Genomic DNA, 10,765 nt, shown 5'->3' with positions numbered 1-10,765 from the left:
TAATGATACAAAACAGAAAACTAATTGCTTTATACTCCCTCCAATGTTAAAATTGAGCTACTGATATTCTGAAGTATTTTCCCTCCCATGTAGTTCTGACGAGTTTTAAAAATTGATGCCACGGCAATCCAAGAAAATTGTCAGCTTGATTTTACTTACGTCAATCAGGTGTTTAACCTCGTGTTTCTTGAGGTCACTGCTGATTTTGGCCGCCAGTAGTAAGCAGGCACCTGAGCAAAGCTTTCTGTTTTGTTTATTGACTTTGCCTTGAAGTACAAGCTTCTCGAAATAAACGAATGCTAAAGCCACAGTGCAAGGCTCCAAATTACATTCTTCTGCCAGGCTCCGCATTTCCCGTTTCAGACTAACAAGAAAGCACCAAAATAGCATGATGAAATCACTGGTAATTTTAAGTTAATGGTTAAAACTAATACATCAATGTCAGTTTTTTCCCCCTTTGTTCCTTCCCAAGCGCTGCAGGACATTATTACATTTGCTTACTGTCATTCTAGCTTGATTATGCTACTGTTACAGGAAATTGTTCATTTACTGATTTCACAATAAATCTATCTTTAGATCACAATGCATGTGCAAGCTTCTGTTGAAAATAACTTTATATTAATAACACATCTGCCTCCACAAAATGATCCGAATTACACATTCTGGATCAACGGCAATCATGAGTACCAACATATTCAAATAGCAATAAGCTAATATGAACAACCAGTAACGTACAATTTAGAAGAACATTGTTCACAAATTGAACAAAACTTTGGAAATTTATTCTAAGTCTAAACAAGCAAAATTTAAAAAACTGTATATTGATAGCACCTTTAATGGACACTATCACAAAGTATTTTATGGCAATGAAGTATTTTTATATATGTTAGAGCGTATTCTGGACTTAAGATATATAGCAAAACATTAACTTCAGCAACCAATCTTTAGATCTGAATATGGACTATGGATTAAAATTAAAATGCAGCTGTGGACAATTGGTTCCTAAGAGCCAAGAACCATAGCTAATAGGAAGAGCAGACAATGCTAATTAAATAGTCATTTGGGTGTCTGTAAGTGTGGGTGCAAAGGAGATGTGAAAGTTGTATGTATTTCAAACATTGTAAATATAGAATTGTTCTTTGACCTTTAGCATATAAAATGGTATGTAATATTAGGTTCAACAGGCCTCGTCTACTAAAAGGGTGTCAATATGACAGCTGCTGTCTCTCATTTTGTCAAATAAAAGACTACTTCATATCTACATCTTTCCAGTGACTTTGTTCACATTACAACAAAATACAATGTCTAATCATTCTGTGACAGCTATTTGGCCAAAATATGCTCCCACTAACAAAAAGAGAACACATGGTGTTACCTCAAGAAGGCAACATCCATTAAGATCCCCACCATCCCTGGGCCATGCCACCTTTCTTGCATCTACCATTAGGCAGGAGATTCAGAACTCTGAAGTCTCACACTACCAGGTTCAAGAGCAGCTACTTCCATTCAACCATTTTGTTTTTGAAGCAGCTGGCAAAACCCTGATCACCATAGTTTATCAATGCTATAGGCACTCTTACACTTTGAACTAAAATAGATTTGATTTTTTAAAAGTTCTAATTGTGTTTTCTTGCAAAAGTTGTGTATAATTTATGTTTCTCATCGCACCTGTGCATACAACAATAAACTCAACTTCGAAATTCCAAATATTTTGTTTCTTCAGTGTAGGTATAGATGGGAAAAAATTGCTGAGATGTTAAGAGCTTGCCTGTTTTACAATAAAATGGTACCAAGGGAAACATCCAAGAAAATGATAGAGGTGTACAAAGTAAGAGGCATAGTTTGAGTGGACAGCCAGAGACTTTTTCCCAGGGCAATGGCTAACATAAGGGAGGCATAATTTTAAGGTAATTAGTGTAAAGTATAGATGTGGGGTAATGTCAGAGGTAAAATTCTTCCCCCCCATAGAGTGGTGGGTGCATTGAATGAACACTCTGTCAAAGGTGGTGGTTGAAGCAGATACATTAGGGATATATAAGAAACTCATATAGGCATGTGGATGATAGGGAAATTGAGGGCTATGTAGGAGGGAAGGGTTTGATTGATCTTAGAGTAGATTAAAAGTTGGCACAAAATTGTTTGCAGAAGGGGCTGTACTATGCTATGTTTTAGGTTCTAAAATCCTAATTCCTTTAGGAACAGAAGCAAATCATCCAGAAAGTATAAGCTTAAATGATAAAAAGAAAACAAGATTAATTCTTCAGTGAAAATGCATTCAAAGGCATTGTTTCTCACGAACAAGACAATAACAAGAATAATATTTCTATACTGAACATGCCAGTTATTAGCTTAGTTACCTTCTTATCTTACTAAGTGTCAGCTTGATGTGAGGAAATTTTTCCTTGAAGGTTTCATTCATATCCTTTTTCAAGTCAGATGGCTTTACATATTCAATCACTGTTGTCTAGCAAAAAGCAAAATAATTCATTTGTGAAAAAGTTATCAGCTTCAATCACTTCCTAACGTTGAACATTAAGTACACAGAATCAGAAATATACAATAGAGAAACAGGCCCTTTCAGTCTCTCGTTCATGCCAACCATTTTGTTTATCTATGCTAATTCTATTTGCTTACATTTGGCTCATGCTCTTCTTGTTTTCCTAATCAAGTACCAGATTATATGCCTCTTAAATGTTGACTTGACTTCACTGCCTCCTCTGGCTGCTTCTTCATGATAATTGTTGCCCTCTGTTTGAGAGACTTTCTCCTCAGATGTATATAAAATTATGAGGGCATAAACAGGGTTTTTCACAGGGTTGGGGAATCAAGAACTAGAGGCATAGCAACACACACAAATTGCTGGAGGAATTCAGCAGGCCAGGCAGCATCTATGGAAAAAGGCACAGTCGATGTTTCCAGCCAAAACCCTTCAGCAGAACTGGAGAAAAACTGCTGGGGAGATTTGAATGGTGGTGGTGGGAGAGAGAAACACCAGGTGACAGGTGAAACAAAGAGCTAGGAAGTTGATTGGTGAAAGAGACAGAAGGTCAAGGAAGAAAGAAAAAAGTGGGGGGGGGGTGTGGGGAGAGCAGCACCAAAGGGAGGCGATGGGTAGGCAAGTAGATAACAAGAGAGAGAAAAAAGGGGATGGGAAATGGTGAAGGGGCGGGAGGTGGTGAGGAAGCATACTGGAAGCTTGAGAAATCGATGACAATGCCATCAGATTGGAGGCTATCCAAACGGAATATAAGGTGTTGATCTGCCAACCTAATTGTGGCCTTATCATAGACAGTGGAGGAGGCCATGGATTGACATATAATGGGAATGGGAAGTGGAATTAAAATGGGTGGCCACTGGGAGATCCCACTTGTTCAGGCGGATGGAGCGTAAATGCTTGGCGAAGCTGTCTCCCAATCTAAGTTGGGTCTCAAGAATATACAGGAGCCCAACCAGGAGCACCGAACACAATCATCCCTCAGAAACTGATTGGAAAGCTGAGCCTACTGGGCCTGAACACCTCTGTCTGCAACTCGATCCTGGATTTCCTGACTGGGAGACCCCAAGTCAGTCTGGATCGGGAGCAGCATCTCCAACACCATCACCCTGAGCATGGGGGCCTCCCAGGGCTGTGTGCTCAGTCCACTGCTGTTCACTCTGCTGACCCATGACTGTGGTGGAACACACAGTTCGAATCACATCATCAAGTTTGCTGATGACACGACTGTGGTGTGTCTCATCAGCAAGAATGACGAGTCAGCTTACAGAGAGGAGATGCAGTGGCTAACAGACTGGTGCAGAGCGACCACTCCCTGCTGAACATCGACGGCTCCTCCGTAGAGATCGTAAACAGCACCAAATTTCATGATGTTCACCTGGCGGAGAATCTCACCTGGTCCCTCAACATCAGCTCCATAGCAAAGAAAGCCCAACAGCATCTCATATTTCTGCAAAGGCTGAGGAAAGTCCATCTCCCACCCTCCCATCCTCATCACATTCTACAGGGGTTGTATTGAGAGCATCCTGAGCAGCTGCATCACTGCCTGGTTTGGAAATTGCACCATCTCAGATCGCAAGACCCTGCAGCGGATAGTGAGGTCAGCTGAGATCATCGGGGTCTCTCTTCCTGCCATCACTGACATTTACACCACACACTGCATCCACAAAGCAAACAGCATTATGAAGGACCCCACGCCCCCTTCGTACAAACTCTTTTCCCTCCTGCTGTCTGGGAAAAGGCATCGAAGCATTCGGGCTCTCACAACCAGACTATGTAACAGCTTCTTCCCCTAAGCTATCAGACTCCTCAATACCCAGAGCCTGGACTGACACCTTACTGTCCTATTGTCCTGTTTATTATTTATTGTAATGCCTGCACCGTTTTGTTTACTTTACGCAGTCCTGTGTAGGTCTGTAGCCTAGTGTAGTTGTTTGTTTTTTTCTGTGTTGATTTTTTTTAATGTAGTTCAGTCTAGTTTTTGTACTGTGTCACGCAACACCATGGTCCTGAAAAACGTTTCTCATTTTTACTATGTACTGTACATAGCAGTAATGGTCGAAATGACAATAAAAGTGACTTGACTTGAAGCGTCGCCTTACCTGGAAGGACTGTTTGGAGCCCTGAATGGTAGTGAGGGAGGAGGTGTAGGGGCCGGTGTTGCACTTGTTCTACTTGCAAGGATAAGTGCCAGGAGAGAGATCAGTGGGGAGGGACGAATGGACGAGGGAGTGGCAGAGGGAGCAATCCCCGTGGAAAGGAAAAAGTTGGGAGGGGTGGAAGTAAAGATATGTTTGGTGGTGGGATCTCATTAGAGATGGTGGAAGTTTCGAAGAATTATATGCTGGACACGGAGACTGGTGGGTGGTAGGTGAGGACAAGAGGAACCCTATCCCTAGTAGGGTTTCTTGATCTCACTGACTCTACCTCTGATCACACTACCATTTTAGGGCCGCAAACAGTCCTTCCAGGCTAGGCGACACTTCACCTCCGAGTCTGTTGAGGTCATATACTATGTTTGATGTTTCCAGTGTGGCCTGCCGTACATCAGTGAGTCCTGACGTAGTTTGGAAGAACACTTTGCCGAGCATCTATGCTCTGTCCATCAGAACACAGGGGATCTCCCAGTGGCCACCCAATTCCACTTCCCATTTTGCTATGTCCATCCATGTCATATTGGGGGATCAACACCTTATATTCTGTTTGGGTAGCCTCCAACCTGATGCCATGAATATCGATTTCTCAATCTTCTAATAATGTCTCCTCCCCACCCCCCCTCACCACTTCCCATCCCATTTTCCCCCTCTCACGTTAACTCCTTGCCCGCCCATTGCCTCCCTCTGGTGCTCCTTCACCCTGCACCCCTCTTCTTTCTTCCATGGCCTCCTGTCTCTTTCACCAATTAACTTCCCAGCTCTTTGCTTCATCCCTTCCCCTCCAAGTTTCACCTATTGCCTGGCGTTTCTCTCTCCCCTCCACCCCCACCCCAGCTTTCAAATCTACTCCCCAGCTTTTTTTCTCCAGTCCTACTGAAGAGCTTCGGCCTGAAATGTCGACTGTGCTTTCTTCCACAGATGCTGCCTAGCCTGCTGAATTCCTCTAGCATTCTATGTGTGTTGCTTGGATTTCAAGCATCTGCGGATCTTCTTGTTTGTGACTAGAGGGCATAGGTTTAAGGTGAGAGGGGACAGATTTAACAGGAACTTGAGGAGCAACTATTTCCACTCAGAATGGTCAGTATATGGAATGATTTGCCAAGGGAAATAGTTAAGGCAATACATCAAAAACATTTTTAAAAAAAAGGTACTTTGATAGGTACATAAATAAGAAAGGTGGAATTTGGGCAAAACATGGGCCAATGGGCTGGATAGATGTGAATATTAATCGGAATATTTCTCTTTAAATTTTCCCCTGTTCAGCTTAAACGTGCCCTGTGGACAGAGATTCCCATGGTATGGAATAAAAAGACTACCTATGTCTCTAAATTTTATAAACCTCTGCAAGATTGCCTCTGCATTCTCTCTATTGATACTACACCCTTGGTGCAATGCAGCTACCAGAAATAGTAGCTGGTATACTGCTACTATACCAGTACAAGTATAGTACTGGTATACTAGTACTATAGCTGTAAGAATAGGAAATCGCTATATCTATCATTTGTAAATTAATCTAGTCCTATTTTAATCAAACTCACTACAGAGTTCAAGATTTCAACGGTAAAATAATAATTTTCCATTTGTGGCAGTTTGGAGAAACCCTAATGGCTTTATATTCTGAGCATAACTAATGCTAACACAACAAAAAGGAGAATAACATTTAAAATATAAAGTTCTGTTTCCCAGTCCACCTCTTAATAAATCTCTTTATTTTGTTTTGAATACATCTCAACCATCTAAATTTCCCTACAATGAAATAATGAGTAAACATTGCACTCAGGAAAAGGATGCCAGTTTAAAGTCTGCAACATCACAAATCAATGTTATTCTAACTAAATACAATAACAATGATCAACTGGAATTTAAGGGCATATTATGAAGGAAAACTAGACTTCTGTAGCTAATTATAATGAAAAAGGTTTTAAGTGTCACACCGAGGATCAAAGGATTTAAAAAAAACAATTGCAAGCAGAAAATTGTACTTTATTAAAGTACTATTCATAAAGGTCTTACCATGTAAGATGCAAAGATTAGAACACGTTTGTGTTTTCCGCATGGCCACTGAGGGTCATCAAGAAGATTAGGATCATACTCTATTAAATCTCCAGCATCACTCCCTATAGAATGACAGAACATAACATATGTCTGAGCCATGCACTGTTATTTTTAGACACTTAATATGCAGCGTACAACCTTGATAATAATCAAGGTAATTGGCTTGTAGCACCATACACACTCGGAGCTTGGATACCAGGGCAACAGAAAATTTCAACCAATCAGCTCAGACTAAATTTCCACCTCTCCAGCAATGGCATTCAGAGTTGTCTTTCCTTTTGAATTTAGCCACTGGTACTTGGAGTGAGCTGACACTCAAGTTGAAAGCCACTTTTTAGTGTTAACGGTGAGTCAATTCCGCTGGGTGAATGTACTCTCCGTTCAATCAAGCCAGATACCTTTGACACATAATTGCAAATCTTGAGCAAATATGAAGAAATAAATAGATATTTCTATTTTTTTTAAATTAGGAAAATTACAGTATCCGTTCATTGTACTATAAATAAACTAATTTCACGTATTGAGGAGGCATGGTAGTGTAGTGGTTAGCATAATGCTATTGCAGCACCAGTGAGCCAGGTTCATTTCCTACCACTGCCTGCAAGGAGTATATATGTAAACACAAAGTACACTGCAGATGCTGTGGTCAAATCAACACATACAAAAGCTGGATGGACTCAGCAGGTTGGGCAGCATCTGTTGAAATGTGCAGTCAACGTTTTGGGCCGAGACCCTTTGCCAGGACTGAAGGAGGGGGCAGGGGCCCCATAAAGAATGTGGGGGGAGGGTGGAAAACTAATCAGAGGAAAGATCAAGGGGTGGGGGAGGGGAGGCAGGGAGGGGATAGGCAGGAGAGGTGAAGAAGGAATGTAAGGGGAAAGCACTATGGGTAGTAGAAGAATCATGAGAAAGGTGATAGGCAGCTAGAAGAGGAGACAGAGTGGAAATGGGATGGTGGAAGGGAGAGGGAGGGAACTACCAGAAGTTGGAGAATTCGATGTTCATACCAAGGGGCTGGAGACTACCCAGACAGTATATGAGGTGTTGCTCCTCCAAGCTGAGTTTGGCCTCATCATGGCAGTAGAGGAGGCCATGTATGGACATATCCGAATGGGAATGTGAAGCAGAGTTGAAGTAGGTGGCAACCGGGAGATCCTGACTGTTGTGGCGGACAGAGCAGAGGTGCTCGACGAAGTGGTCCCCCAATGTGCGTCGGGTCTCCTCCAACTCAGGTTGGAGGAGCAACACCTCAGACTACCCAGACAGTATACATCATCTCTCTCATGATTCCGCCTCCTTCTACTACCCATAGTGCTTTCCCCTTACGTTCCTTCTTCACCTCTCATGCCTATCCCCTCCCTGCTTCTCCTCCCCCACCCCTTGATCTTTCCTCTGATTGGTTTTCCACCCTCTCCCCACATTCTTCATGGGGCCCCTGCCCCTCCTTCAGTCCTGACGAAGGGTCTCAGCCCGAAATGTTGACTGCACATTTCAACGGATGCTGCCCGACCTGCAGAGTTCATCCAGCTTATATAGCAGTATACAGGTTCTCCCTGTGACTGAGTGGGTTTCCTCCCTCATTCCAAAGATGTACAGATGAGTATGTTAATTGGTCACAGGCATAATTAGGCAGCACAGGCTCAGTGGACCTGTAACCATATCTCTAAATTTTAAAAAAAATCTTTGCTACAAATAAGTCAGTTATGATTTTATTTATTTCCAGGTTATGGTGTCAATGCAAGGGCACCATTAAATACAAGTCTCAAAATAGCCCTGCATTTTTACGTTAACTCATCTGGTCTTGACCTATCACGAATATTCACTTTGTTTTATCCATTCTTCTCCCACCCTGTCTACCAATAAGACTCTGCTTTCTCTTTGTTTCCCCGTTCTGAAGAGTTGTAGTTTTGAATTGTCAGGTTTTTGCCCCCTCCACAGATGCTGTGTGATCTGACAAATGTTTCCAGTGCTGTGTTTTTTTTAAATTTTAGATTTCCAGCATTTTCAGTGTTTTTTTATTTTAATGATCTGAGAATCTTAGTCTTTTGAGTAATAGAGATCATGGGTGAGGAACTATGGTTAAAGAAGCCTTGACAAGCTGTTGTAATTCATCTTCAATATTGTATCACTGAAGTCACAGCAATGCAATTGTGAATGGACTTTTTTTAAAAAATTGAGTGCAACTGCCAACCTGTTGGGCTGTTTTTCTCTGCTCGTTGTTAAGTTTCTTGACTGCTGTTGGAATTACATTCACCCAGCTAACTACAGAATACTTTATTTTACCAGAATACTCATTTGTGGATAGTGGAATACCTTTGATTACTGTGGAATAACCAACCCTGACTTGCTCTGAGAGAAACATTATTAATACAGTTATTAATTTTGCGTTAAACTTTAATGGAACAAGTAGCTGTTAAACACATGCAGCTGATGAAATTTCATTCAAAATAGCAACATTTTTCTTCCTTCAGCTACCACTTTTACCATACCTATATCCATTGCTATTGCAGCAGTTCCGTGCCTTCCTGGTGTAAAATTCCGATGCATGGTATTTCGAACTTGTGCTAGTGAAGTAGAAACGTCTGGCAATGCTTTTGGCACAACAAAGGCATTGGTTGGATAAAGAAATTGAGCATATGAAACTGACTGTAAAGCAAGAAACAAAGTAATTACGGTCAGCAATTACTATAAAACTCAACATTAATATTTAGATTTATTTATTGCTAGACTATTCTAATGCGCCAAAATAGCCTTCCTTTTACCATGCTCTAAAGCAAAGGTCTTGCCTCCACTTTAATGTACTCTTTTAAATACCTAACATTCCTGCAGTTGAAAAACTACACTGACTCTGGGTTTTAAAAGCTTCTGAATTTTCTAATTTCACTGTGATATTGACTATCTTTAACCTTCCTCAAACCTCCCACCATCTGAGCAATTTTGCACTGCTATTGCATGTGTTGAATTTTAATACTCAGCTAGTAAAATGCCTTCACCAAGGAAGGCTCCCATAGGTTTGTGAACTGTGCCCCTGAACCTCAGCTCTCTCTCCTGCAGCCAAGGTTTCATTTTCCTAAGTGGTGAGAATTTTTGTTTGATTACATTCCTATCGAGTCCCTCAAAATTCTTTTTCACATAGATGGCATCAGATTAATGCAAGTTGCTGAAAAATACATGAACATTCTATCTGTGAAGTCCAGAGGAGAATCCTCATTAAATTGTAGGCAGCATAACAGGTACCATACGCTCATTAATTCTTATGAGTATTTTAAAAATTTGCTTTCACAAATATTTAGCTACTTCCATAGAACTACATATCAAATACAAGATGAAATGAGCAATACAGACAAAAAGACAATTGAGTATGCTATAATTTTTAATTTGGACAAAAACAGATGCAATTGGTAAGGTTTATAAAGGAAAAAGAATAAAAGCCAATTTGCACATAAATTATCCTAAAATATACAAGGATGTGGTAATTCAGATGTGAGTCTGCAAATCTTCAAGTCTAGTGGAGGTTGGATACAGTTTGTAATGGGGAGGGAGGAATGAGGCTTGTCATACAGTTGTTTTGTTTCTTGTTGTGTTCTGCAGAACATTGTGGAAATGTTATTTTGGCACCAAAATGTACCGTGACACTTGCGGGTTGTCCCTAGCGCATCCTTAGGTTGCACTGGTCATTAACTAGAACGATGCATTTCACTATGTTTTGATGTACATGTGATAAATAAATGAATTGACACACCATCCTCTCAGCCTGAACTTCTGTTCAGCTGCCACAATAATAAATCAAATTCATATGTTAACACTTAATAAAAGCAATTAAAATGATCACCCTTTACTGTTTGCAATAAAACCAACCATTACCTTCCCATCTGCACCAAGTTCAACTCCCTCAAGTCCAAGTAGCATGTCTGTTGAGGCTGAAATACCACCAGAAGGGTTACGTTGTCTTGGTCCTTCGAGTTTGCCGTCACTGTGTAAAGAAAATGTCAAATCCAGGTTCTTAGGAAAGTCAGAAAAGACTTAAGACATGGATAAAATATTTAAAGTAGTGCTCTGT

The 10,765-nt window shown here is 40.9% G+C and overlaps 1 protein-coding gene across 1 annotated transcript in view; it reads right to left on the bottom strand.

Annotated features, from left to right (window-relative positions):
- The window catches only part of cables2b (Cdk5 and Abl enzyme substrate 2b), a 39,078-nt gene that overhangs the window by 4,150 nt on the left and 24,163 nt on the right, over positions 1 to 10,765 (bottom strand). Inside the window, exons 4-8 of the mRNA XM_059980759.1 lie at positions 10,570 to 10,678; positions 9,195 to 9,351; positions 6,664 to 6,767; positions 2,358 to 2,464; positions 160 to 364 (exon numbers count right to left, since the gene is read on the bottom strand). Coding sequence (XP_059836742.1) covers positions 160 to 364; positions 2,358 to 2,464; positions 6,664 to 6,767; positions 9,195 to 9,351; positions 10,570 to 10,678 — 682 coding nt within the window. The remainder of the gene's footprint in view (positions 1 to 159; positions 365 to 2,357; positions 2,465 to 6,663; positions 6,768 to 9,194; positions 9,352 to 10,569; positions 10,679 to 10,765) is intronic.

This window comes from Hypanus sabinus, chromosome 9, assembly GCF_030144855.1.
Source record: "Hypanus sabinus isolate sHypSab1 chromosome 9, sHypSab1.hap1, whole genome shotgun sequence".
NCBI classification, from domain to species: domain Eukaryota; kingdom Metazoa; phylum Chordata; class Chondrichthyes; order Myliobatiformes; family Dasyatidae; genus Hypanus; species Hypanus sabinus.
Note: the sequence above shows the minus strand (reverse complement) of the source record. Positions and strands in the feature narration are given on the sequence as shown.